Source organism: Molossus molossus, unplaced genomic scaffold (assembly GCF_014108415.1).
Source record: "Molossus molossus isolate mMolMol1 unplaced genomic scaffold, mMolMol1.p scaffold_m16_p_19, whole genome shotgun sequence".
In the NCBI taxonomy this organism is placed as follows: Eukaryota; Metazoa; Chordata; class Mammalia; order Chiroptera; family Molossidae; genus Molossus; species Molossus molossus.
The window spans coordinates 32,075,692-32,103,614 of NW_023425354.1; the positions used below are offsets into that span (position 1 = coordinate 32,075,692).

The following is a 27,923-nucleotide window of genomic DNA, read 5'->3' on the forward strand; positions in this document are numbered from 1 at the left end:
TGTTTCTCTCACATTGATGTTTCTATCTCTCCCTTCCTCTCTAAAAAAATCAGTAAAAGCATATTTAAAAAGAAAACAGAAACTAAACTAGAAGCTCACACTGACTACAGGTGGCTCAAAACAGCTTCAAGATTTGAGGTTTGTTTTTAAGACTGTTATTTGTTATCTCACAGGCTCCAGAAACAGGTTGACAAGAACTTTCTTAAAGCAGAAAAGCAAAGGCTACGAGCTGAGAAGAAACAGCGTAAAGCAGAGGTCAAGGAACTTAAAAAGCAACTTAAACTCCGCAGGAAAATTCATCTGTGGAATTCCATCCATGGACTCCAGAACCCTAAGTCTCCTTTGGGCCGACCTGAGAGCCTGCTGCAGTCTAACACCCTAATGTAAGCCCAGGATCAGGGTGGGAGCCAATACTTGAGGTCCAGCCCTCCAAGACTGGAACTTCAGCCAACTTCCATCATATTTATTGGCAGCTCCTAACACCCAAATTCTTAAAATGTCTCATTATCTGATCCTAACATTCTTAAAGGGTGGTTATTTTTAACATTTCCTTTGTTGACTTCTTCAGAAAGATAGAAACCAGTGAGGTTCAAAACTGGTGGTGTGAACTCTGGAGGCATTCTGGATTTGAAGCAAATGGAGCAAATATTTTATTTTTATTTTACCTTTTTATGTTTTATTAATCCTCACCCAAGGATATTTTTCCATTGATGTTTAGGTAGAGTGGAAGGCAGGGAGGGAGACAGAGAGAGAGAGAGAGAAAAAAAAAACACATCGATTTGAGAGACATATATCAATTGAAAGCAGCAAATATTTTAAGCCTGACTCTCTGGTTCTTTTATTTATAGATCATTTTAGTTATTCTCATCATAGCTTTTTAGCTTAGGAGTCAGATCTGTCTTTTGTTTGTTAAAAAAGTGTAATTTGTATTACTTATAAGGCAAATGCATTAGTACATCCTCAAGAGTCAGTTTCAAACTACAGTGTTGGGTATTCAGAAGCTATCACACCCAATAGCAAGTGACTGAGTATCTGAATTTCTGTTCAGGCTCCCTTTGCAGCCCTGTGTCCCAGTTATGCCAACCCTCAGTGCAGCATTTGTGGATGAGAATTTGCCTGATGGGACTCACCTTCAGCCAGGAACCAAGTTTATCAAACACTGGAGGATGAAAAATACAGGAAATGTAAAATGGAGTACAGACACAAAGGTATTTTTCCCACAAAAATGTGAAGGTGAAGTGATTTGAAGTGAGAATGCTCCGCTGACAAGCTTATGCTTTCTTTCTCTTGTCACCGTTTATTTCAGCTCAAGTTCATGTGGGGAAACCTAACTGTGGCTTCGACTGAAAAGAAGGATGTTTTGGTTCCCTGCCTGAAGGCTGGCCATGTGGGAATTGTGTCTGTGGAGTTCATTGCCCCAGCCTTGGAGGGAACATATACTTCTCACTGGCGTCTTTCTCACAAAGGCCAGCAGTTTGGACCTCGGGTCTGGTGCAGTATTATAGTGGATCCTTTCTGCTCCACGGAGAGCTCTGATAACATTGAAAAGGGCATGATCAGCTCAAGCAAAACTAGTGATCTCACCTGCCAGCAAGAGGTGAGCATTGGAAGGGGTGACCAAAACTAAAAGAGCCCACGCAGCCGGTCATTCTTTCAGAAATCTGAAAAGGCTAGCTTCTCCCTATCCCCTCAAAACATGGATATGCTTATATTGGGCTTAGTACTTGGGAGCTTTCTTTGTATCCTTAGGATCTGGTGCCGGTGTCTCTCAATGCTTTTTTTATTTTTTTTATCCTCACCTGAGGATATTTTCCCATTTATCTTCAGACAGAGTGGGGAAAGAAACATCAACGTGAGAGGGACACATCAACTGGTTGCCTCCTGCATGACAACAACCAGGGCCAGGGACGAACCACAACTGAGGTGCATGCCCTTGACCGGAATCGAATCCAAGACTTAGTCCATAGGCCTACTCTCTAACCGCTGAACCAAACCAGCCAGGGCCCTCAATGTTTTTTTTGTTTTGTTTTTTAAGTCCTCACAGAGAGAGAGAGAGAGAGAGAGAGAGAGAGAGAGAGAGAGAGAAAGAGAGAGAGAGAGAGAGCGAGCGAGCGAGCGAGAGAGCGAGAAACATTGATGTGAGAGAGAGAAAGCAATTGGTTGCCTCCCGCACGACCCCAATCAGGCAATCAGGGCTGGAGATCGAACTGTAACCAAGGTATGTGCCTTTGAGCAGAATCGAACCCGCGACTCCTGGTCTGAGGGCTGACGCTCTAACCGCTGAGCCAAATTAGCCAGGGCTGTCAATGCTTTTTAAACTCTTCATGTTGATGCATTGCCAACCTCTTTGCTGCATTAGGGAAAGTAGGGCTGCCTGGCTTGCCTGTGAAACTGCTGAACCGGTAGCTTTGCTCCTTAACATTCATCTCCCTGAGTGTCCCTTGTGTATGCTCCCTAGATACTAATGAAGTCTTGCCCTAGTTGTTACTTGGTGCAATTTTTTTTGTTTTTTTTTTTAGGCAACTTCTTTGTATTATTAATTGGGCATTTATTTAGAGTGTTTACTGTTTAAATTTAGTTATCCAATGTTTATGTCCTGGTTTTGACTGTTGTTACTATGGTTAATCTAAATTGTCATTATGGGAAGCTAAGTGAAAGGGGTAATAAGTGAACTCTGTACTATTTTTGCAACTTTTCTATTAGTTAAAACGTGAGGTGCAATGGTATTTGTCAGTTTGCCTTTTTGAGTTCTGTTCAAAGGCCTAAAATTTGTCCCAATGGTTTTTCTCTATAGGAAGCTTTTCTTCTGGCTAAAGAAGAAATTCAGCATGGTGAAGCAGCTGAGCAGACAGAAGGGACAGGAACCTGCATCCCACAGAAGACAAAAAATGTTGCCAGTGAGAGGGAGCTCTATATCCCATCTGTGGACCTTTTAACTGCTCAGGTAGAAGATTGAGCACTTTGAGGGGCAAAGAACAGAAAGCATTGGGGAAAGAGTTCTCAACTTGTTGAAGAGAAGGCGGTGTAACCAAAAATGGTGCCTAGAAAGTTAGAGATATGCCCACTGTGATTCAGTCAGATACAATGAATAGCAAGGAGATCTGTAGTAGCAAGTTTCTAAAGTAAATGTTTGCTCTTTGAATTGGGAACTCAATCTTGTTCTTCACTACTTGAGTTGCCCCTTCATTTCTATTGGTTCTCCTTCACCTCCACTGCATTTTCACTCTATCCTGCCATTTAGTTATTTGAACATCTAGTTGCCATTTAACTTCCTCTTGTTTTCACTTGACTGAGATGAAGCGTGAATTTAAACAGTTCAATATAGGGTGATGTAGAGCTCAATGGCCTTGCAAGTCCCATGAAGATAAAATATGGCTCCAGTGTGTATTGCCTAACATTGCCCATTTTTTCCTCAGGATCTGCTGTCCTTTGAGCTGTTGGATATAAACATTGTCCAAGAGTTGGAGAGAGTGCCCCACAACACCCCTGTGGGTAAGAATGTCCCTCAATCCACCTTGTTTATTTTATTAACAGGCACAAAGGAACCACAGCCTAAACTCTGGTAGTATTTTATTCTGAGTAAATAGATGGCAAGGATTTCTCCCACATGTGATATTAAAACTATACCTATTGGTCCATTTTCTTTTTTACCCCTTCCCTGTTGTCTGTCAGGTAACAATACAAGTTTATGTAAGGCCTCCCCACCATAAAGGGACCCTCGTCTCCATTTTTTCCTAGATTTTTGTGTCCCTTTGTTCCTTTACATTCATGGTTCTGTCCTGGACATGGTCTTCTAGACCAGAAAGCTATTTTTGATCCTTCCTGCATTGAATCATGTATCTGAGATCTATTATGTACCTAATAGTCTGGAGAAATTCTTCACAACATGTCTTAAAGCATACCTAGATTTGTTTTAGCCCAATAGGAAGCAAGAAGCCTGTGAGCTGCTGCTTCTGAACACCTTGATGATGTGATGCTTTTTCTTGATTAATGGTTCTCCTGTCTTCATTCTCCAGATATGACTCCTTGCATGTCTCCTCTGCCACATGACAGTCCTTTAATAGAGAAGCCAGGCTTGGGGCAGATACAGGAAGAAAGTGAAGGGGCAGGATTTAAAGCACTCTCTGGTAAGGGGTTAAATATTTATAAAGTATTTGCATCCTCCCCTTTCATACCACACCCCCATACTAATCTTACCTTAGCTTGTAAATGGGTTTTCTGTAGCATCTTATGTTTTTAAGGCCTCTCACCTTGACATGGCACATATAGCAGCCATTCTTTGGCATAGTATCAGTATGGGTACCTGACTGGACAAAGGTTCTCAACACTTTAAATACCAAGTATAGACAAGGTTCATGTCTTTCAGATTCCACAGCATCAGTGAAGAGGAGGGGGGAAAATATTACTTCAGTGGAGGAAGCAGAAGATGACCTGAGTGGGACCCAGTTTGTGTGTGAGACTGTAATCCGATCTCTTACCTTGGATGCTGCCCCAGATCACAACCCACCTTGCAGACAGAAGTCCCTGCACAGTGAGTGTCCTGAATTCCCCCACAAAGGAGAGTGGTGTCTGAATTGTGATTGTCAGGTCTGAGAGTGAAGGTGGTGTGATCTTTGTTAGAGTTTAGATCATGGTTGTTTCTTTAGACTCTACTGCACCTGGCCATTTTATTTTATTTATTTATTTTTTCTTTATTGATTTTAGAGAAAAAGGAAGGGAGAGGGAGGGAGAGAGAGGTAGAAACATCAATGAGAGAGAACATTGATTGGCCACCTCCTGCATGCCCCCACTGGGGATCGGGCCCACAATCTGGGCATGTGCCCTGACCGGGAATTGAACTAGCGACCTTTTGGTGCATGGGTCGAGGCTCAAGTACTGAGCCACACTGGCCGGGCTATTTTATTTATTTATTTATTTATTTTTCTTTATTGATTTGAGAGAGAGAGGAAGGGAAAGGGAGAGAGATACAGAAACATCAATGAGAGAGAACATCGATTGGCCGCCTCCTGCATGCCCCCACTGGGGATTTGGCCCACAACTGGGCATGTGCCCTGACTGGGAATCGAACTGGTGACCTCTTGGTGCATGGGTCAATGCTCAACCACTGAGCCATACCGGCCAGGCTGACCTGTAACTTTAAATATTACTTTTTCACTTGCGTTTAAAATACATGCACACACATATATTCTCCCACACACACTTGTGTATAAATGCATAAGAAAAAAGTCTGGGAGGACTTAATATCAAAATATTCACAGTAGTGCCCTGGCTGGTGTGGTTCAGTTGGTTGGGTATTATCCCTGGGTTCCAGATGATTCTGGTCAGGGCACATTACCTGGGTTATGGGCACAATCCCTGGTAGGAGGCATGGTGGGCAGGAGGCAGTCAATGTCTTGCTTTCACATTGATGTTTCTCTCTCCCCCTCTCCCTTCCTCTTTAAAAATCAATAATAAAAATATGTTCACAGTAGTTATCTCTAGGATTATAGGTATTTTTTTTCTACCATGACTACTACTTATTACTTTACAAAGAGGAGGAGGAGGAGAAAGTAGGCATAGCCCTGGCCAGTTTGGCTCAGCAATTGGAGCATTGGTCCATGGACTGAAGGGAGTCTCAGGTTCGATTCCCAGTCAAGGATGCTTACCTGGGTGCAGGTTCGATCTCTGGCCCTGGGGCCATGCAGGAGGCAACCAATTGCTATGTCTGTCTCACATTGATATTTCTTTCTCTCCCTCCATCCCATCCTTCCACTTTTTCTAAAAAAAATCAATAGAAAAATATCCTCGGGTAGGGAGTAACAAAAAAAAAAGAAGAAGAAGAAGAAAATAGGCATATAATCGTACAATACTCACCACTTAACATTTTTCTTTTTATAGCACTACAAACTGATATATCAGTTTTTCTTGGATCCCTATCTCAGTATATTAAATATTACACGAAGAGCAAAAGAGATGGGGTCTCCTTATTGTGTTTTTTTTTAATCCTCACCCAAAGATATTTTTCTATTCGTCTTCAGGTGGGGGCGGGTGGGGAGAGAAGCATTGATGTGAGAGGGACACATTGACTGGTTGCCTCCTGCATGGCCCCAACCAGGGCTGAGGATGAACCACAACCGATGTACCTGGCCTTGACTGGAATCGAACCCGTTGCTGCATTGGTCCAAGGGCCAACCACATTGCTCTAAACACTGAGCAAAATCGGCCAGGGCAGGGTCCTCGTTGTTTTAAGATTCACAGAGCTTCTCAGAAGCCTGGATGTTTCTGCTTACCTTGTTTTTGTGAGCTTCAGTTCTATCCAGCTTTGCACAGGCTTCAGACTTAGGTTATGGCCATGATATGGTTCCAGCAACAACCCTTCCCTCTTGAATCATCCCTCTTCTCTGGCTTTCATGACCATAGCTCATGACCCACAAGACTTTACCAGGTAAGGTAGCTCCAAGGGCTGCTTTTAGCTTGTGCTTTAAAATTGGTTTCTTTCATCCTTTAGTGAAATTTGCCTTGACTGAAGAGGGGCCACTTGGAGATGAGAGAGAGGAGATGGTCCATATCTCTGAGGAAGAAGCTGTCATGGAGGAGGAGGATGAGCTCAAAGATGAAGTTCAGAGTCAGTCCTCTGCTTCTTCAGAGGATTACATCATCATCCTGCCTGAGTGCTTTGACACCAGCCGCCCCCTGGGGGACTCCATGTATAGCTCTGCCCTCTCACAGCCAGGCCTGGAGCGAGTGGCTGAAGGCGAGCCTGGGATTGAGGCTGGGCAGGAACCAGTCGAGGCTGGGGAAAGACCCCCTGGAGGGGAGAACCAGCCACAGGGGTACAGCATCAACGACATCCTCATGACCTCACAGACTCTGGACACAGTGCCCCTAACCCCAGAGGTGGTGGGGCCTCCACCACAGCTGCCCAGGTACCATCCATACCCCCCTCAGCTGGGCTGTTTTTCAGATGTGGAATAAGGAGAGAGGAATCCACTTGATCTCAAACCTGTTTGTTTTTTTTCTCAAACCTCTTTGTTTTTTGTGGGTGCGGGTTTTTTGTTTGTTTTTGTCAGCATGGGAAGAGACTTTCCCACAGTAAAGTTTGAATTTAGATGAATAAAAGTTGTACTTTCCAGTATTTATGGATTCTGGATTCAAATACTTGTCTTAGTTAACCTTAACTATCTGAGTGTCATCTATCTACTTATGTTTTGATCATCGAGAGCCAGTTTTTAAACACAAACATCCCTGGACCTTCCCTCCCTGTTCTATTGACCCATGGGCAAAGGCAGCAAAAACTCACTCTCATATTAACCCAACAAAGTATAATTAGGAAGTTTAATCTAATGGAAAGAGGATACTATGAAACCAGAGAGAAGTTACTTTAATTCTCCACTGGATTCTGTATGTCATTGCTCTCTTGGAGGATGGAAAATGGTGGAACGTGGACTGTAATTTAAACCATTCTCCCAGGGAGCTAGACATTTCCCTTTATCAGTACTAGTTAATGTAGGGGTAAGTGACTAGACTGAAGCCAGTATTTCTAACTTGACTGTGGCTAAAGAGGAAAACCGGAAGGAGAATGAGCCCTTCTAACCTGATCCCTAAATTAAGGCATGTGAAGCTTCTGTACAGAATTGGCACTGCTATGCTTCGTGTACTGTTTCCCCACCTTTACCACAGGTGCCTTTTCAACTTTCTTTATTGTGTCTCTCTGAAGGAGCCCTCCTTGTGCACAGCAACATGGCTCCCCAGAAGTGGATTTACCAGTTACCATACCAGAAGTTTCTTCAGTCCCTGATCAGATCACAGGAGGTAATGACCAGCCAGAGCTTTATCTCTTTTTCTATGCCCCTTTCTAATGGAAACCAGGTACAAATAGGCACTCTCTCTGTCTTTGTGATTCTTGGCAGTTTTTAGAAACTTGCCATTTCACTCTTTTCTATTCTCTAGCTTAATATTTATTAAATGAGACCTCATAGAGGTTGGCATTGTGCTATAGTAAAAAGAACACAGGCTTTGGAGCCTGACCAGTCTAGGTTCCAGCCCCAGCTCCATGTTTGCTCACTGTGTGGCCTTGTAGTGGTTTGGCAGGTTTATAACACCTGCAGGTCTATTTCTCTCTCTAAAAAATAAAGAAAATAGCACCTTGAAGTTGTGAGTAGACCCTCAAAAGTCATTTCCCACTCTTCCTCAAAATAAAGAAACCTAAAAGTACTTAAGAACTAATAAACTGCATGATAGGATTATATGATTGCCTTTTCTGATTCAGTAAACAGTGACTTTGCATTGCATTCTGAATAGTTTCTCCTTATCCCTTAAACCACCTGGAAATTTTCCCAAATATTAAAAAAAAGGCTTTAAACACTGTGATCAGATTGCCACCTGCCTCAATAATAACCTTGCTGTGAGATAGGAAATACTAGGTGCTTATGGATGCTGCATCTAACCAACAGCTCTTTTGCTTTTAGAGCCCAGAGGCTCATCAGGACTTGTAAACAGCAGACAGAAGAGCTATGACCACTCAAGGTAACTGGACCTTGTGCAGCCTCTTTTTCAGAAGCAGGATATCCTAGTTTATGCTTCTGCTTAAACAAGCCTCTAGGAGCATGTGCCAGTCCAGAGAACAGAGAAGGAGAGCCATCATTCCTTCTTGTTCTTATTTCTAAAACGTGTGAGCAACACTGAGCAGAGAGCTAAAGCTGATGTTCAAGAGTATTCACATTCCACACCAGAAAGGAGTGCCCTCAAATGCAACTCACCCTTAGTACCAGAGGAGAAGGCAGGAAGGCCAAGCCCACTATGCATCTTAACAACTTTTTCTTAGACACACCTGCTTTTCTGCTCCTAATCATTTCAGAGCATTGTCAAGGTGGGCTCCTCCCTACAGTGTCCAGAAAAAAACCACATTTCCTTTGGGAAGTGTCTCTGAGATGATAATTGAGCAGATAGACTGCCAATACCCCACGATGCCCTTGACCACATTAACTTTCAGCTGAAACTGAAAGCTGGAATGCTAACTAGAGTGGTATGTTTTCTGCAGTGCTCATATCTTGCAGCAGTTGAGCTGGGCCCTACATCAAACCAAGATTTGTAGCTATAAAATTAATATGAAAACAGTTACATTCTTTTTCATAGATTTTTTTCTCAAGGAAATCTCATTTGCTTTTAAGGATCAGAACTTAGTTTACCCTGTAGGAAGATGATGGTTTGTGTTTCTTTAGGGAGATCATTTTGTTTTCTTCCACAGACACCACCACAATGGGAGCAGCATTGCTGGGGGACTGGTGAAGGGCGCTTTGTCAGTTGCTGCCTCTGCATACAAAGCCTTGTTTGCTGGACCACCAGTCACTGCACAGGTCAGTGCATGTTTTATTTCCCTGAACCAAATCCAAGTCATCAGTGGAAACTATGGCATCTGTCTGGGTTGGAGAGTACCATGGCATTGTAGGAAGCATAAACTTTAGGTTTAGTCTTTGGTTAACACACAGTTCCACCACTCTCTAGCTGTATGACTTTGGCCAAATTTCTTAAGGGAGAAAAGGAAAAACATGTATTGTTTGCTGAGGAACTACTATGTGTAGGGAGCTCTTCTGAGTGCTGGCACATCTAGATGAATAAGACCCCAGTCCTGCCCATAGGGCAGTGGTTCTTAACCTTCCTAATGCCACGACCCTTTAAATACAGTTCTTCATGTTGTGGTGACCACCAACCATAAAATTATTTTAATTGCTACTTCATAACCTTAATTTTGCTACTGTTATGAATCACCATCGGAAATATGTGTTTTCCGATGGTCTTAGGCAACCCCTGCGAAAGGGTTGTTTGACCCCCAAAGGGGTCGCGACCCACAGGTTGAGAACTGCTGCCTTAGAGAATGGGAGACGAGTGAGGTAAACACATGTACAGTAGAGTGTAAGATACTGTGTTGTTGACAGATGGAACACCTTAGCCTGGTGTAGGCTCCTGGGTGGAGCCAGGGATGGCTTCCTGGTTGGTGATTCCTGAACTAAGTTTTAAAGGACAAAATAAGTGTTTGCCAGGAAAGACAGGTGCAGGAAAGGCATTACAGACAGAGTAGTAGCCCGTAAAAAGATTTGGAAGTGTGAGTCTGGAAGGAGAATTTGGACTGAGAAAAGTAAGTGAAGACATTTGCAATGTAAGCAGGATATTGTGTTAAGTGGTTTGGGGTTTATTTTAACACTAGTGGGAGGAGCCATTGAAGGGTCTTAGGGAAGTAATTAACATGATCAGATTTGTTTGTAGTGAAATCACTGTAGTGTGGAGGCTGGTGGAGCTGGGAAATCCATTGAAGAGTCCATGTGTAAGTAGAAAAGGTAGGAGAGAAGTAAAGAGGAAAATGGCAGAACTTGGAGACTGATTAAATGGCTAGAAGTCAAGGATAAATCCCACATTTCTGGCTTAGGCTATCAGTAGTACCATTCTTCAAGAGAAGATAGGTAGGAAGAATATATTTGAGCAGGAGGATAAGAAAATTAGGTCACTTTGGATAGTGCTGAACTTCAGGCACATCCAGGTAAAGTTATCCAGAGTGCAATTGGGTATGTACATCTGGGTTATGGGAGAAATTTGGCCTAGAGATAAAGTCATTTGTATACAGATTATAGCAGGAACCATGTGATTGGATCAGATTTTCCAGAAAGAAGGGGGAAAGCAAAAAGCAGCCTTTAGGGATCATGGAAAGAAGGGGAGGGTTTCATTAAAGAGAAGACTGAAAACTCAGAAGCAAATGAGGAGTTCTGTGCTGGAGTTTATGGAAGGGAGTTTTAATGAGGACATGGCCAGTAGCATCATATGCTGAAGAAAAATGTGAATAGGTTAAAGGACTTAGACAGTACAAAAATGCCCCTCCCCCCCTTTTTTTAATTTTTTAATCCTCACCCAAGGACATTTTTTCCACTTTTTTTTTTTAGATAGTGTGGGAAGGAGAGAGAGGCAGAGAGAAAGAAAAACATCGATGTGAAAGGGACATATTGAGTGGCCGCCTCCCTCACGACCCCAACCAGGGTCAGGGACAAATCGCAACTGAGGTATGTGCCCTTGACTGGAATCAAACCCACAACTCTTTGGTCCATGGGCCAACGCTGTAACCGCTGAGCCCAACCGGCCAGGGCTTTTAAAAATATTTTTATTGATTTTAGAGAGAGACAAAGAGAAACATCAATCGGCTGCCTCCTGCATACCCCCCCACCAGGGATTGAGCCCAAAACCTGGACACGTGCCCTTACCAGGAATCGAGCCGACAACCTCTCAGCACATGGGACGATGTTCAATCCACTGAGCCACACCTGCCGGGCAACAAAAATGCCTCATTTTCAAATAGCTGGATTACAAAGAGAAAAAGATGCCCTGGCTCAGAGGTTAGAATGACAGCCTGTGGACCAAGGGGTTGAGGGTTTGATTCCCAGCCAAGGGCAGCACATACTTGGGTTAAAGGCTTGATCCCCAGTCCCAGTCAGGGTCGTGCAGGAGGCAACCAATCGATGTGTGTCTCTCTCTTACATGGATGTTTTTCTCTCTCTCCCCCCTCCCTCCCTTCCACTCTGTCTAGAAATCAATGAAAAAATGTCCTCGGGTGAGGAGTTAAAAAAAAACAAAGGAGCCCTGGCCGGTTTGGCTCAGCGGTTAGAGCGTCGACCTGCGGTCCTGAGAGACCCGGGTTCGGTTCCCACTAAGGGCGCGTACCTCGGTTGCAGTTTGTCCCCGGTCCTGGTTGGTCGTGCGGTGGCAGCCACTCGATGTGTTCCTTTCACATCGGTGTTTCTATCTCTCTCTCTGTTCTTCTCTCTCCCTCCCACTCTACCTGAACAAAAAAATGAGAAAATGTCCTCGGGTGAGGATAAAAAATAGAAAATAAATTTTAAAAAAATAAAAAAAAAAACAAAGGAAAAAGAGAGTGAAAGCTAGGATACATAAAACAGAAGGAAACATTTTTAAAGATGGGTTAGCCGCCCTGACCGGTTTGCTCAGTGGCTAGAGCGTCGGCCTGTGGTCCAGAGAGACCCCGGTTCGGTTCCTGCTAAGGGCACGCACCTTGGATGCAATTTGTCCCCGGCCCTGGTTGGTCGTGCAGGTGGCAGCCACTCGGTGTGTCCCTTTCACATCGATGTTTCCCTCTCTCTCTCTTCCTCTCTCTCCTTCCCACTCTGTCTGTACAAAAAATGGAAAAATGTCCTCGGATGAGGATTAAAAAAAAAAAAAAGTGTCCTCAGGTGAGGATTAAAAAAAAACAAAAGATGGGCTAGCCAATTGCAAAGGAGATTGACAGTCAAGATGAGAGAGGATAATTAATAGAAAAATATTTCTGAGGTAGTGAGAGTTAATGGGATACAAAGCAAAGTACATGTGGAAGGATTAACTTGTCAAGAAAGATGAATAACTTATTCTGAAATAAGAGAGAAGGGAACAGTGGAATTAGGTGTAGAGGGAAATACCAAAGACACCGCTCAACACATTTACATCCTTTCTCATCTTAATCCTTTCAACCCTGCAAAGTAGGAGGTATTCTATATCTCTTACTTTCATAAATAAGGGATTTGATACTCAACACAATTAGTAAATAAATGGCAAGAGACAGGGTATTCCAAGTGTTAGGGGATTTAAGATTTTGTCCACCACAGAATTTGGCCCAAAGAGGGAGTAAATGAATGTTAACTGCATCGCTTCTATTCTTTTTAAAAACAAAAACAAAAACAGCCCTGGCCGGTTTGGCTCAGCGGTTAGAGCATTGGCCTGCGGTCCGGAGAGACCCGGGTTCGGTTCCCGCTAAGGGCATGTACCTTGGTTGCAGTTTGTCCCCGGCCCTGGTTGGTCGTGCGGATGGCAGCCACTCGATGTGTCCCTTTCACGTCGATGTTTCTCTCTCTCTCTCTTCCTCTCTCTCCCTCCTACTCTATCTGTGCAAAGAAATGGAAAAATGTCCTCGGGTGAGGATAAAAAACAAAACAAAACAAAAAAAAACCAAAAAAACCCTAAAAGGTCACCTAGGATGTAATTTTCCAAGCACTGTTTTTGTCCAACTCATTTGCATATTTGACTAAACTTCCCATAATAACTTCTAGTAACACTGCCCTCTTGCTTTATACTTTTCCCATCCTCGTGACTACCTTTATTTTTATAGGACTTTCAGAATTTGTATCTTTTCCTTCATCTGACCAAAGAATACTTCCTTCTGAAAGTCCCCTCTGAAGTATTCTCCTCCTGGTTCTAAGAACAGCTCATTAGTTGCCCAGTTTTGAGTATAAACCATACCTAATCCAAACAGGGCCTTCCCCATTCTTCTTCCCTCAGGTGACCTATTAGTATCAAGTGGACAGGAGTGCCATGCCCTTCCATCTAACTACCTAATATTTTTAATAAATTTGGAAAGATTAATATGACTTACAAGATAAACATGTAAATTACACAGAAAATGTTCTGCTTTTCTTGACTTTACACAGCCAATAGCTTCTGAAGATCAGACAGCAGCCCTGATGGCCCATCTCTTTGAAATGGGATTCTGTGACAGGCAACTGAATCTGAGGCTGCTGAAGAAACACAATTACAACATCCTGCAGGTTGTGACAGAACTTCTTCAGGTCAATAACAACGACTGGTACAGCCACCGCTATTGAGGAGTGACCATGTATTAAATAACGTTGCCTGCTGCTCAGAGATGATCTTCATTGTCATTGGGGTGTATGGTAGAAGCCCTTGCTTATGTTTTAATCTGATGAATCTGTATAGAGCCCATCATTGAATTGTCAAGACAATACCTATATTACACTATTTTTTTGGAGCAAATCAGACCAGAAAGAACATGAATTTTTGCTTTAGACATTGGATGAATAGTAGAAAGACAGCTTTGTCAGTTGATTTGGATAAAATTCCTTTCTCCATTTTAGTGCATTGAAGAATATAACTTGAACTTCCTATACAACCGTTTTTCTTTTTGCTTGTATTGAAGTTGAGTATTTTTCTTGGTTAATGCGGATGTTTTTATAGGGTTATTTGTTAATTGTCAGTTTTTAAAAGAAATTAACCCTGAAAGTTGTTTTCCAGAATTACTGATAATTTCTCTACCCTACTCCAAGCCTCATAGCTATGTGGTATTGAAATATACCCAGAGCATGACAGGAATGTTAGGTACTCTCCCTTTCTCAAGGAGAAAGTCATTTCCTGCAAGACCTAGTAATTGGCACTGTTGTTTTCTAAAGAGCCCATTGATGAATTTAAGAATATCTACCATCTGGGTCTCTGCACTTCAGTGAAAGGAAGAGAGAATGTGCTAATTAAACCACCAGCACCTTTTGAGCAGTGTCTATTGTAATTTTGCATACATTTTTCTCTTATTTAAGGGGGGGAAATTAAGTAGTGTGAAATATTTTGCTAATCCTATAGAGGAAGGAAAAAAACTCTTCTATTAAAGGGAAAGTAAATTGGAACAGTTACCTTTTTTCTTATGTCAGGGTGGATCTTATTTACAGTAGTGGGAGTAGAAACATGTGAAAAGTGAAAGGCAAGGCTCCTGTGTTAAAGTTCAGGGGTGGGCAAACAAGTGTTCGTGGGCCGTAGGAAATCCTGATGGCTTCCTGAATGTTTGAATCTGTTCAAGGGTTTCTAGCCCTACAGAGTCTAGACCAGAAAGAAGAGGCTGGTGTTTTGTGGAACGTGGATGGGGGTAAACACTGAAAAAGTGTTGGTTTAACCCCAGGATTAGTGGAGAAGAGCTTGGTTCCAGGGGTGCAGGTCCTCACTTTGTTTACAGAAGACAGTCTTGAGTACAGCTGGTGAAAAACGAGGTTACCAAAAGAAAAAAAAGAACTTTGTGAGATATATTTATGAAAATGACTTCAAGAAGAATCTCACCCCAGCCCAAAAGGGGGAAGGATAATAAAATAGTATTTTTTAACTGGTTGGTGGTGTTTACAGAAGAGAGTTTTGGGTACAGTTGGTGAAGAAAGAGGTTGCAAATAAACACTAAAAGATATATTCATGAAAATGACTTCAAAAAGAATCTCACCCTAGCTCAAAGCGGGGAAGGATAGTAAAATAGTATTATTTAACCTGGTTGGTGTTTATAATGAATGATTTTAATTAATCATTAGCCATAATGATGATGTTTATTTACAGTATAACTCAAATGCTAATTAATAAGCCAGGATTCTGACTGCAAGCCAACCAGGCTGTTCATTATTTAAAACGTTTTTATCAGGGCTTCTGGGTAAGAGGCTGAGCGGCAGGGTGTGTGTAATTAATTGGGTTGATGTGAGGCGGGACCTGTCTTGACCATCTGAGTCGTATCGCAGGGGTCCAGGAGGGTCCGGTCGTCCGCCCCATTGTATTTGTACATAACTGCTGGAAAAAAATGGTGAAATAAAGTTCCTTGAAACACCTACCTGGATTGTGTGGTCCTTATGGAAGCAGCGTCCCAGACCTGAGTGACCTTTGAAGAGCCGAGCGTGTCTCCAGCGGCTGTGTCCAGAGAGGCTGATCCCTGCCTGGTGGGCGGGCCCGGAGGGGCGGGGGCGGGGTCTCCCAAGGCCTCGAGTCAAAACTCGGTAAAGCCTCAGGCTCCTAAACTTTTGGTTTCGCTTGCAGCCGTTTCCGTCGCTGTGTTAGCGGTAAGGCGCCCAGGGGACCCTTTCTCTTTGGGAGGCAAGGGCCAGGGGACCCTCTGTGCCTCCTAGCCCAACACGCAGGCACACGCGGCTACCAAACTCGACCAACGGCCTCTCCGGATGTCTGGTGGGACGTGAAAACCCTCATTTAAATTCCAGCCTCTCTGTCTGCTCCCCCATCTCCATCTCGGACAACCCCAGAGTAGGGCGGGAAGGGGCTTGTCCCTCCCGGGAGGCCAGGGTCGCTGCTCCCCACTCCCTCCAACGCGATGCATTGGATCCCCCAGGTCTCTTGCTGAAGGGGCCCGGTTTTCCTGCAATCTGGCCGACCCCAGCCGTGGCTTTTCGGCGACCGTGCCTTGCAGGCTCTCCTCCCCATAGACCCAATCCAAATCTCTCTTGCCGCTGTGAGGATCCCCGGATCCCACACCTGAACCAGGTGAGGTTCCCTTTATTTTAGCCCAGGGGTCTGAGTGCAGCTCACCTTGCCCACTCATTCTGCCACCACTCGAGTTTGGGGGGCGGGGGAGAACCTGGATTTAGCTTTGACCTTTCCTAGTGAAGGACAGATGCTGATATTGCTACCACATGCCCCTAGGCATTCTTTCTTACCCCACCTCAGAAAGCAGTGAGGAAGAGGTTTATGCTCCCTTCCAGGATTTTTAAGGGTTATTAGCCTCACCTGTGAATCATCTAGCATCCTTTCTCTTGTTTGGAAGACTCCTTGCCTTCCTATTAAAGCCTGCACCTGCCCAGGCCTAGGAATGGAAGCTTTCCCTCCACACCGGGGCTGGGAGACCTCAGGCATTTCTGCCCTGGTGCTCTAGAGATCTCTTCAGAGTCAACTTGTTGCATAGGAAGAAGGGACTCTACTGACTGCTGTCCCCTGCCCTATCCAACTTATTTCCCCTGAAGTGAAGGACTGTTCAGCAACTTTCCCAGAAAAAAAAGTAAGTGCTCTGCCATTCACTTATGAAAGTACCTTAAAGTGAAATAACTTCTGCTTTTCTTTTCCCTCTTGTAGGCAGATTGAGCTCTCCTACAATAATGAAAGGAATTGAAATGCATTGAGATTTCTGACCTGAGAGTCCAGTGTAACTGCTCGATTTTCAATACCCTAGCTTGCTTAGGCTTGAACTTGCTGAAATTGTGGTGAAACTTCTTGCCAATCTTGAGAACCTAAAACCAAATTGACATTCACCATCAGTGCTGACAAGCTTAACACTGAACTTTGTTCTTTTCTCATTAGTGAAAAAGCTCCCAGAATGATGGGTGAGACATTCTCCCAGCTGGGCTCTCAGGAGGATGAAAACAAGTCGATCCTACCCCCTGACCCAGCCGTTGGTAGCAAGGCTGCCAAATATGCCAGCAATGGTAGCAGCAAGTGTTTTTCTTCCTGTGCGCCATGTGAAAGGGCTGCCGGTGCCAGCTTTGTAACTTGTCCCACCTGCCAGGGCAGTGGGGAGATCCCTCGAGGTGAGTGGTTCAAGTCTCTGGAAATAGCCTGAGTCCAGAAAAAGCTCTTATAAATCAGCCGGCCCATGGCCAGGCACCTCTGAGACTCCTTGAATGGGGTTAGGTCTCCCAGCTTTTGGACCCCCAGTTTAAGGCTGGCTAGGGAGATGGCTAACCCCTCCTGCCCTGGTTGTACTCCCCAGCCCCAGGAGATTCCAGCCTCTCCACTCCCTTAGCAATAATGTACCTTAGGATTCAGGAAGTTACAAATGATTTCTCCAATGCTCTGGCCAGTTTGGGTCAGTGGTTAGAGTGTCAGCTGGTGGACCAAAGGGTCACGGATTCAATTCTCAGTCAAGGGCATGTACCCAGGTTGCAGGTTTGATCCCTGGCCCTGGGTGGCGTCGTGTGGGAGGCAACCAATTGATGTCTCTCTCTCCCCTCCCTCCCTTCCACTCTATCTAAAAAAATTAATGAAAAAGAATCCTTGGGTGAGGATTAACAACAACAACAACAACAAAAAGACTTCTCCAAAGAAGTTAGGCTCTGATTTGCAAAGAAGCTTAGAATTCAGGAAGTTACAGATGACTTCTCCAAAGTAGGGTCTGATGAAGAAATACCAGAAATTCTTCACATCTGTTTCTGAAAATCTCACTTTCATGCTTTCAATGACATGCTTCTGACATTGCTCTGTGGGGTGGAGGGGTACTTCTGGCAGACTGGCACAGGAAACATTTGTCATGGACACTTCTTGGCCCTCCCTCTCCCTTCTTTGTCTCTACAGAGCTAGAGAAGCAGCTGGTGGCCCTCATCCCCTATGGAGACCAGAGGCTGAAGCCCAGGCACACGTAAGCTCCTCTTCCTACCCCTGAGCTCCACAGGCCATTGCCCCTGGAGGCTGTTCCTCTTTGTCTCCCCTATTCTGTCTCCCCCTAATTTTTCTCCACTGGTTCTCCCCCAAAACTCCTGAGCCTCATTGGGCTAAGACGTACTAGCCCCATTTTCAAGGATTTTCCTGATTTAAGAAACCCAGGTCATAGCTACCTGAAGCTGCTTGGTGTCCTCCTGAGCATCACTGCCTCCAATAAGCATGGCTCCCTTTTGAAGACAGAGAGGAACCTCTTAACTCTGCAAGTCTTTCCAGGAGGGAGGGAGTGGCCCTGGCTGCAACTGGTTGGGTTATTTTTCCTAAGAGCTTCCCTTGCTGTGGCAGTTCAGACCTGCTTATTCTCTTCCCAGTAGAGATGGAAAACCAGAGGCTTCCTGTTCCGAGACACTTCAGGACCTTAGAGGCAACCCTGAGCTTCTCTGGGCCAGGGTGTGTGTGTGTGTGACCCTGATTATCATCTGGGTCCATTTGACATGGATCCCTACAACCTCCTCTCAAGGTCCTCAGCTTCGGGCTGAGAGTTAACACCCAGCTCCACCACAACACCAAAATCTAAATCTGGCAGTGTCCCTCATGAGATGTTATAAGATCTTTAATGTACATCTCAATGTTGAATTAGATGAACAGATGATGTCCTGTTCTGCATATTCAGAACTTTCAAAATTCATGTGGACTAACTTTTTCCAGTGGTAATAGCTAGCATTTGTTGAGCTTTAGCTATGTGCCAGGACCTGGGATTAGTGCTTTTTAAAAAATCTTTTTTTTATTTTTTCTTTATTGATTTTAGAGAGAGGAAGGGAGAGGGAGAGAGAGAAATAGAAACATCGATGAGAGAGAACATCAACTGGCTGCCTCCTGCATGACCCCACTGGGGATCGGGTCCACAACCTGGGCATGTGCCCTGACCAGGAATCAAACCAGCGACCTTCTGGTGCATGGGTCGACACTCAACCAATGAGCCACACTGGGTGGGCTAAAAATATTTTTAAATATTTTGATTTTATGCCTGGCCAGTATGGCTCAGCAGTTGAGCATTGAGCAAGAGGTTGCCAGTTTGATTTTTGAGAGTCCAGGTAATTTTTGAGAGTACTTTTAGGAAAGCAGGGGACAGTGAAACAAGGAAGGGCTTAGGATAGCAGAAGCAACAGGAGAGAGCCTAGGCGGGGCTACTTTGGCTCACTGAGAAGTCAGGGAAAAGGGGCCTTGGGGATAGGTTTAAGAGGTTAGCCTGGTCGAGCTGGTGTGGCTCAGTGGTTGAGCGTCGACCCATGCACCAAGAGGTTACTGGTTCGATTCCCAGTCAGGACACATGCCCAGGTTGTGGGCCTGGTCCCCAATTGGGGGCATGCAGGAGGTGGCCATTCGATGTTCTCTCTCATGGATGTTTCTCTCTCTCTCTCTCTGTAAAATCAATAAAGAAAGAAAGGGGAAAAAAGATCTTTCTTAAAAAAAGAAAGAGGTTAGCCTAGAAGGAACTGTTGCTGCCCATTGCTCCCCTGTTGCAAGTGTTGCGTGGTCCCTTAGAGTTCAGGAGATGCATGCCTGTGGGGGAAGAAGGCAAGGAAAAGAATGGTGTGGGCCTGCTCCCAGGAGGGAGAGCAGGGGCAGATTAGTGCTTTTCTATGCATTAGCCTATATCAAATTCTATGAGGTAGATACAATTATCTCCATTTTACAGCCCAGGCTGGTTTGGCTCAGCGGTAGAGCATCAGCCCACAGACCAGTCGCGGGTTCGATTCCAGTCAAGGGCACGTACCTCGGTTGTGGTTCTTCCCCAGCCCTGGTCAGGGTCTTGTGGGAGGAACCAGTCAATGTGTCCTTCTCACATCCATGTTTCTCTCTCTCTCTCCCTCTCTCTCCCTCCCATTGTATCTGAAGATAAATAGAAAAAGTCCACCCTGGCTAGTTTGGCTCAACGGTTGGAGCGTCGGCCTGTGGACCAGAGAGTCCTGGGTTCAGTTCTCACTAGGGGCACGTACCAAAAAAAAACAAAAACAAAAGAAAAATATCCTCGGGTGAGGATTAAGAAAAAAATAAGTAAATAAAATCTTTAGTTATTTCTATTTTACAGACAAGAAAACTGAGGTTTAGGGTTGCTCAGAGTTACTGGACCAGTGGGTACAGAGAGCTGGGAATGGAAGCCAAGCTGTCTTCCACCCAGTCCTGTGCTCCTACCTGCTCGGGACCACATCTGAATATAGGCTGGTCCCCCACATCCAGGGGACTAACTATACATTTGAGGGGGCGGGGTGCAGAGGAGAGCCTTGTACCCGGAGAGGAGTATCTGAATGCCCCCTGCCTGAGTTTGCTTGGTGGTGGTCAGACTTCACTCCTCTACCCCGGGTCCTGCTTTCCCACAGGAAGCTCTTCGTGTTCCTGGCAGTGCTCATCTGCCTGGTGACCTCCTGCCTCGTCATCTTTTTCCTGTTTCCCCGGTCCATTGTTGTGCAGCCTGGGGGCCTGAACTCCTCCACTGTGGCCTTTGACGAGACTGATATCCGCCTCAACATAACGGTGGGTGGTGCCTGTGCCTCTGGGCTCTGACCCCCACCTTCCCAGCAATACTCTTCTGTAGCCCTTGTCCAGTGTTGTGAACCTGGGCACCTGGAGGGTGTTCGAAAGCTGGGGAGAAGCAGGGGCCCTGAGCCCATAACAGATTGTGTAGGATTGGGACTCTCCACAGTGAGGGGTCAGAATCAGGGCCTGAGAAATAAATCACAGGGTGTAATGGGGGTGGCATGCCTGAGACTCCCTGAGTGGGCAGGGTGAGACTGGATCCTGAGCCAGCTTCATGTTTTAGCTGAAGTGACTCCTCACCGTTGAGAGCCCCTGCAAGGAGCTCCCGACACTGGTCCTCAGCAGCTGAGGCCCGTCCTGGGGGTGGGGCTCAGTCAGGCTGGAGGTTTTGAAACTATTTGACTTCTCCTTTCCAAGGAAGGCCACTCTCACCCCTCCCTTTCCTTGTCTTCATTCCCAGAATATCTTGAACATCTCCAATAGCAACTACTACCCTATCACTGTGACCCAGCTAACCATTGAGGTTCTGCACCTGTCCCTCGTGGTGGGGCAGGTCTCCAACAGCCTCCTCTTACACATCAGCCCTTTGTCCAGTGAACAGGTGACTCCCTCTCCCTGGCCAGCCCTGCCCACAGGTGTGGGGATGTGTGCGGTGGTGGGAAGTGGGCAGCAGCTGGAGTTGGGGCTAACCTATGCCCATTTGGCTGACAGATGTTTTATGCAGTAGCCAACAGGATCTGGGATGAAAACACATAGTGAGTATCCCTTGATCTCTTCTCCCTCAGCCTCTTTTCGGGTTAGAAACCCAGTTTTAACCCCCAGCAGTTTTCCTGATTGCTTAGCAAACCCAGCAGCCAGCATTTGGCCTGCACTCGTGGCTGAGGCTGCATTGTGCAAGGGTTCAGGGTCCCTAGCTTCTGCCTGTTTGGACCTAGATTGGAATGAAAAACAGACTAGGATTTGGTTAATCCTTACAATACGTGACCTTGGGCTCTTCAGCCTGAATTGCTGAGAAGGATAAATGTCCTTTTCTGCTGAGGGAGGGGCCAAGCATGTGTCTGGGCCAAGCTGTGGGTATTGGAGGAGTGATATTGATGCAAGGGTGACATAGTCACCTTAGGCAGAGGGAGGGGGAGGAGTGGAGTGGTATTTGGGGCCCTTGATGGAAAGGGAGGCAACAAGACTGAGACTTGCAGGTCTTTAAGCCTTCTGATAGGCCACTCAGTGTAAAACATGGTCCAATGTTTCTCTCTCTCTCTCCCTCTCCCTCCCTCTCTCAGCAAGATCTGTAGCTGGCTGAAAATCAAAGTCCATCATGTGCTTTTGCACATCCAGTAAGTAGTGCTTGGAGCCCAGGTGTTCCCTTTCCCACTTCTGACTCCAGTATCTCCTCAGCCCTACCTTGTGAGAGCAGAGTCATCCAAGCTGACCCCATAAATCTGTTAGTTCTTGGGAATAGCAGGTCCAGCCCCTTCTCTAGGCTCCACTTTGCTTATAAATTATTAGTGTGGCAGCCACAGAGCTGTCTGAACACAGGCGAGGAAGCAATCCTAGATGCCTTAGCATAGTCGGGAACAAAAGAAGAGGGGGCGGTGTCTGAGGGAGCCAAACCCATCCCCAGACAGCAGAGCAGGGCCAGAGCTTTCCTCTTCCTCCCAGACACAGCAACAAAGCCTGCTTCCTCCCCAGGGGCACCGTGACCTGTACCTACCTGAGTCATTCAGAGCAGCTGGTCTTCCAGAGCTATGAATATGTGGACTGCCGGGGAAACACATCAGCGCCCCACTTGTTGGTCCCTCACCCGCCGTGACCTGTCTGCTGTCCCCAAACTCCAGGCACCTGCCAGCCTGGTCTGTACCTCTCACAACTCTGTGCTACCTGAGGAAGGACTGTGGTGACTTTGCCCAAGGAAAAGCACTGCTTTATCATACCACCCCCACCCCTGGACACACACACTCCTCAGCACAGGAAGCTCTCAGATGTCCTGGTTCTGCCGGGGTTTCCACTTGGTCTGTCTTGAGGCAAGTCTGACCTGCTGTTTCCTCAGAGTTCCTTAGAATCCTTGGCATGGCCCCTGCCCTTTCTGTTCTGAGCACCTTAGTTGCCCAGCTCCTCAGGTCTGGCTTTCCACCTGCCTGAAAGTGGAGAAGCTTCCATTTATCTGTCTTTAAAAACAGGAATTCTTTTCAGGTTCTCCACCTAGTGGCTCTGCATCCTTCCTGGTTAAAAACGATCCTGGTTCCTAGGAAGACAACCGTTCTCTAGCTCAAGCTTCTCTCCTTGAAACAGTTTTATTATTGTCTTTATAGGAGGAGCAAAGTAGTAGGGGAGGGGAGGGAGGCACCTGGCACCCCTTGGGCCTACACAGGAAAAACAAAGCCAGAGTCATTTTAGAAGGTATTTATTTATTGAAGGAGAGCTTCTGGCTGGTGGTGAGCCCACAGCCCTGAGCCCATGCAAGTAGACACAGGCAGGCCAAGCAGTGGGCCCAGCTGCTGTCTCCCCCAAAGCCTGCAGAGGTGAAGCTGCACCAGGACCCACCCTCTGCTCCCAGAGGCCTCTGCGTTCCTTTGGGCATTGACAGTATGAAGCGGCACATCAGTAGGGACTGGTCTCACACCCTCTTTGCTGTCACTCAGATGAAGCCAAGCCCCAGGTCTTCCAGGTCCAACTGGGCTCCGAGTGGAGGTTTCTGTTCTTTAGCTGAGCAGAATGGTATTTGCTCACCAAAAGTGGCTAAGGTTTTATCACACAGGCAGAGATGAGCTTCGGCGGTGGGGAAAGCTGAACTTAAAGTGGGATGGATGAAGACGGGGAACTGGTGACAACTGGTGACTGGTTGGCTGGCTGGGAGGACGAGAGGAAGGAAGGAAGTTGTGCTGTCTCTGCACTTTCATGTCTGGGTAACTGGGGTCAAGGTGGTGCTGGCAGGAGCACAGAAGTCCGGGAAGGCCAGGCTAGAGCTGCTTCTGTGTGTAAGTCACCAAATGTAAAGAATTTATATTGTTGTCAATAAACTATACTTCACAATGTTTAAAAAAAGTCTCCTGTGAGTGAGAAGGGAGCTTGGTGGTGGACAAGTCCCATCTCAGCCTGTTTCTTGATGTCCGAATAGGTATCAAGGTGTCTTCCCAGGCCGAGCCCCTTGATAACATGGCCTGCCTTTCTGGCTTCTGAGGGATGGCTCTCTCCCTTTCCCACTGTAGTATTATCTCTAAGGTCCCTTCCAACTTTAGTGCTGTTCTTTGCCCCCCCCCCTCCCCGCCAGCTGCTCCCCTCAGGAAACACTGCACTGAGGGGCTCCTTCGGTCTGACCAAAGGTGGCGCTATGCAGGCCACAGTAACAGGACCCAGGCTTCCTCCTCACTGGTCCCAGGTGGAAGAGGAGGCCAGGCTAGAAGACCCTGAGGTCAGCTTCAGGAAGTGATGAGGGGGATGCTTGGACCTTTGGAGCCTCTTGGCTGTCTCTGCCCCTTGGAAAGGCTAAGACTCAGGAAGGAAGAGGCCTGTGGATTTTTGTGGGCCAGTGGGCCAGTCCCCTCCCCTTCCCAGGGTCCTATGTCCTGTGCCCTGTGCCCTGTGCCTGAGTTTATAGCTCCCCTTTACCAAGTGCTTTCTCTCCGTTCCTGCCTCTCATCACCCATTCAATAGCTGAATGCCCATTGTGGGCCAGGCATTACACTGGACCTGGGGGGCTTCCTCCCTGTTTCCCACCTCTTCCTACTGCTGCCCCAGGCCTGCTCTGGTGGGAGACAGCCCCTCCTCCTTCCCCAGCTGTATTTCAGTAAGCACAGGCTAGGCGGAAGGGGTGATGGCTCCTGTGAGAGTCATAGACCTGAAGCCCTGACAGAACTAGCATTGCTAAAGGAAAGAGCCAGCAGTGGAGCTGTAGACTTGGGAATCTAGGGCCAGTTCTCCACTGGCTCTGCCTAGAGAAGCATGCAATTGCCTCTACTTTCTCCCTCACCCTCTCCATCCCCTCATGTCTTCCTGCCCTTTCCCTTCATCCCAGTCTCACAGAGCTGACCAGTCCCGTTTCTTTCCAGTAAGAAATTTTATTCCCAGCTGGCCTCCTCTCTCAGAGTGGATCAGGAGGGAGTGGCTTTTGGAGTGGAGATGTTGCTGGGTGGTGAGAAGTTGGGGTTGCTCATCTGTTTTTTTACTGATGGCCAGTTGGGTCTTGGGGGTTTATGTCTGGATCACCACTGCTGTGTGTAATTTGTTGACTGAGAAGAGGGAGAGACAGGAGGCAAAACAGGTTAATTAGCACTTTCTGGGCTTGCTGGTTTCAGGACATTAAGCCTTTTGAGGCCAGAGGAATCAAAGTGAAATGTAACAGGCCAGCCCTCATCCTTAAAGGGCTAGGAATAAGCCAGGCTCTAAGCTAAGTGCTTTTGGTGACTTCTCTTGTCATTGCCACATGCAGTGCTCATGGATCCTCTATGAAGGAGGTGGTATTATCATTATTAATTTATGGAGGGGGCAGCCAAGGCTCAGAGAGTAAGTCATTCTACTAGGGAGTGGTGATCCGGAGACAAAACCACCTCTGACTTCGGGTCTTGGCTTCCTTCTGCTCCATTGCCTCTACACCAATCAGCACTTAAAACCGCCTCTCATTTTGCTTCTCTGGCACCTGTCCTATCTCTCCAAATAGATTGTCAACCCCTCCACTTACCCAGTGCTGAGCAACAGCCCTATTTAGACATTTTTCGGGGGTAAGGAACAGGACCGGGGGAATGGACCACCCAGAAGTGACTTAAATGATTGCACTCCTGCCAGGGAAGCTCTCTAGAATCCACAGGCACTCACCCACCAGCACACTCAGACACATAGCCAGAGTCTGCCTGCCTTCCATGCTGTCTGTCTCACCGTGAATTGTGGGTACCCGGTGTATTTATCTGGACTGGGTTGGTCTGATTTCTTGGAACCTAATAATGAAACAAAGCACATATTACTCATCTGGCAGTTTCTGAGACTAGAGCATGGCAGAGCTGGACTCCGACTATGTGACTGGGGACAGGTGGCGGCCCCTACCTGGGGCGGGGCAGAGACTGAGCCCATCCTGAAAGTTCTCAACTAGGAACTGTGACTCCCTGTTCCAGGCCTCACAGGGCTCAGTATATGTATTGCTAAGCTCATATCCTACTCTCTGACCACCCTTCCCTGGAGGAAGGGCTGACAACGTCCCAGCCACCCTCTGCAGAAGTTGGAAGCCTTTAAGGCACTGGGTTGGCATAAACACCCTCAGAGGGAGTGGCCCCCAAGTAAAAGCCAAGGGTACTGGAGAGAGTCACAGAGGGTGGGGTTACAGATGTGGATTCTGGACTATGGGGCAGGGATGGGAGGCTTCGCACTTACCAGGGTGAGGGATGTTCCACTCTCCTTGGAATTTGTCATTACAGTAGTAGTAGTTGGATTGTTGCCCAGTTTGATGGGTCCCCATTGAGCCAAGATGGGGACCAGGCTTTTGGGAATCCTGGAGATTGTGCTGGAAGGTGTACTCAGTAAGAGGGTCTTGAGGTTGCCTTGGCTGAGGTGGTGGCTGTGGCGGTGGTGGCGGGGACTGTGGCTGTGATGTCTGCCCTTGAGCCTGTGCCTGCACCTGCCTCTGTGACAGCTCCGCTGGCTTGGGCGGGGGCGTCTGCAATTGCACTGGTGATGGCCCTGTCTCCCGAGCTGGCTGGGTGTTTTCCTCAGATTGGCATTTCTCCTCTTGGAGTTTCTTCAGTTCCTGGCAAGAAGCCCTCAGCAAGTGACAGCCTCCTCCCTCCTCCCCGGCCTCCCATCTGCCAGATACCTGGGGAGCAAGACAAGCAAATCCAGAGGGAGAGCTGCCCCAAGGTCTCTGTTCCCTGGAGTTGGGGACTGAGGCTAGAGCAGGAGCTATCTCCCTTCACTCACCACAACACCTAAGAACTGTTTCTCTGGTGGCTGTGCCAGGGGGCACTGTTTCCCTCCCCAGAAAACAGCAGTCTCTGAACACCTACCTCCTAGCTTGGGAGCTCTGCACTGAAAAACAGTTTGCAGTACAGGAAGATAAAGAATAATTTTGTGCAAATGCTTTGTAAGAGCACTGTCCAATGGAAATATATGTGCCACGTGTAGTTTTAAATGTTCTAGTAGCCACATAAACAGTAAGAAACAGGTGAAACTATTTTAAATAATATATTTTATTTAACCCAATATATCCAAACATGTAATCAATAGGAAAATATCACATAGTTTATATTCTTTGTTTTTGTACTAAGTCTTCAAAACCCAGCATGCATTTTACACTTAATAGCACATCTTATTTGGGACATGACATTTCAGAAAAAAGAATTAATTTCTATTTAGATTTCATCAAATTTCCAGTTGAAAAAGTAGATTCACATATCCAAGTTGTTCCAAACATAAGGTTCGTCAATATGTAAACTGAGTATTTGTTTTAAATTTTACATTTAAATGAATTAAGTGTGTATACAATTTTAAATTCAGTTCCTCGGTTCAAGGGCCACATTTCAAGGGCTCGATAGCAGAGGCTGGTGGCCACCCTATTGGACAACACAGCTTTAAAACCTCCCAGGCCCGAGCTCCCTCAGTCTCCCCCTAGGCCTCAGCAAAGCCGAGTCACCCTAATATACACATGTGTACACACACACACACACACACACCACGAGTTCATCTGAGAGAACACCAAAGGACCTTACTTTCCTCCTATCCCCAGCAAAGCAATGTTCACAGCATAATAGACAGTTCCCTAGGGGTCTGTCTTCCCTCCCCATTCCTGTCCTAACCCTGGAAGGACCTGATGAAACTGACCCCTCTCATGCACCTTCTCTTGATGTTGCTGCTGCTCTTGCTGGGCCATCAGCCACTTCCTCCGGTCCAAAGCCATCTGCCTACGACGGGCCTCCCAGTGGTAAGCGCTGCCCATGATTGTGGGGGAGGCAGAAGGGGATGGGGCAGGCAGAGCCCCGGGATGCTGCTTCTGCCCCCACCAGCCTCTGTAGCCTCTCACCCCAACCCCACTGCTTGTCACCAGAACCACCTCACAATACAGCCACTACCACGACAACTGGTCAGGAGCCCCTGCCTTGGGGAGGAGAGAGGTGTTCTTCCCAAGCCTCCTAGGAAACATCTGTAATGTACCTATCTTTCCAGGGCCCTGAACAGGTCGAAGACACCTTCCCTTATTAGCTCTGAGTCTAAATGGTCCCAGTAACAATTCTGAAGTCAGCTGGCTTTTCTCTCTGGTTTCTTTCTCCCACTTTTCCTAGGATTCCAGCATCTTCATCTGGCCCTCTGCTGTCCCCCCCCTCCTCCAAAGGTCCCTAAGGTCACCTCTCCCTCAGTCCTCCATCTCCTCCTCCTGTGCCGAGTCAGGAGGAAAGAAAATACAAAGTCCAGATAACTCTCGCCAGCCTGAGCCCCATGAAGTACAAGATGGCTGATTGGAAAGTGCCTTCGTCTTGGGATTTATAATG

At 46.5% G+C, this 27,923-nt stretch overlaps 3 protein-coding genes across 7 annotated transcripts in view; 2 read left to right on the forward strand and 1 right to left on the reverse strand.

Moving 5' to 3' along the window:
• NBR1 (NBR1 autophagy cargo receptor) overlaps positions 1-15,367 on the forward strand; it is a 32,073-nt gene extending 16,706 nt beyond the window's left edge. For all 5 annotated transcript variants that reach the window (XM_036267831.1, XM_036267828.1, XM_036267832.1 and 2 more), the window contains 12 exons: positions 174-383; positions 1,049-1,208; positions 1,307-1,597; positions 2,795-2,944; positions 3,417-3,492; positions 4,017-4,127; positions 4,367-4,531; positions 6,488-6,905; positions 7,697-7,791; positions 8,448-8,505; positions 9,227-9,335; positions 13,437-15,367. In XM_036267831.1, coding sequence (XP_036123724.1) covers positions 174-383; positions 1,049-1,208; positions 1,307-1,597; positions 2,795-2,944; positions 3,417-3,492; positions 4,017-4,127; positions 4,367-4,531; positions 6,488-6,905; positions 7,697-7,791; positions 8,448-8,505; positions 9,227-9,335; positions 13,437-13,610 — 2,017 coding nt within the window. In that variant the 3' untranslated portion in view covers positions 13,611-15,367. The remainder of the gene's footprint in view (positions 1-173; positions 384-1,048; positions 1,209-1,306; positions 1,598-2,794; positions 2,945-3,416; positions 3,493-4,016; positions 4,128-4,366; positions 4,532-6,487; positions 6,906-7,696; positions 7,792-8,447; positions 8,506-9,226; positions 9,336-13,436) is intronic.
• A 199-nt stretch (positions 15,368-15,566) lies between these two features.
• Positions 15,567-23,477, forward strand: TMEM106A (transmembrane protein 106A). Its single transcript, XM_036269966.1, has 10 exons — positions 15,567-15,599; positions 15,884-16,035; positions 16,621-16,748; positions 16,846-17,072; positions 17,836-17,899; positions 20,301-20,454; positions 20,918-21,058; positions 21,169-21,212; positions 21,738-21,791; positions 22,147-23,477. Exons 4-10 carry the CDS (start codon positions 16,862-16,864, stop codon positions 22,265-22,267), a joined length of 789 nt encoding a protein of 262 aa, XP_036125859.1. The 5' UTR covers positions 15,567-15,599; positions 15,884-16,035; positions 16,621-16,748; positions 16,846-16,861; the 3' UTR covers positions 22,268-23,477.
• CCDC200 (coiled-coil domain containing 200) lies at positions 23,093-27,373 on the reverse strand. Its single transcript, XM_036268454.1, has 3 exons — positions 27,272-27,373; positions 25,816-26,188; positions 23,093-23,304 (listed from the first exon to the last, which is right to left on the reverse strand). The coding sequence occupies exons 1-3, from the start codon at positions 27,371-27,373 to the stop codon at positions 23,093-23,095; spliced, it is 687 nt and encodes a 228-aa protein (XP_036124347.1).
• Positions 27,374-27,923: the final 550 nt, after the last annotated feature.

What these genes read in the sequence shown, in the direction of transcription:
- CCDC200 (XM_036268454.1), bottom strand. Translation starts at nt 27,373, where the DNA reads ATGGGCAGCGCTTACCACTGGGAGGCCCGTCGTAGGCAGATGGCTTTG. An exon ending in AGCAGCAACATCAAGAGAAG is followed by an intron (nt 26,189 to 27,271) that starts GTGCATGAGAGG and finishes GCTTCTTGCCAG; the next exon opens with GAACTGAAGAAACTCCAAGA. An exon ending in GTGGAACATCCCTCACCCTG is followed by an intron (nt 23,305 to 25,815) that starts GTAAGTGCGAAG and finishes TCGTCCTCCCAG; the next exon opens with CCAGCCAACCAGTCACCAGT.
- TMEM106A (XM_036269966.1), top strand. Translation starts at nt 16,862, where the DNA reads ATGATGGGTGAGACATTCTCCCAGCTGGGCTCTCAGGAGGATGAAAAC. An exon ending in CAGTGGGGAGATCCCTCGAG is followed by an intron (nt 17,073 to 17,835) that starts GTGAGTGGTTCA and finishes TTGTCTCTACAG; the next exon opens with AGCTAGAGAAGCAGCTGGTG. An exon ending in ATCTGGGATGAAAACACATA is followed by an intron (nt 21,213 to 21,737) that starts GTGAGTATCCCT and finishes TCCCTCTCTCAG; the next exon opens with CAAGATCTGTAGCTGGCTGA.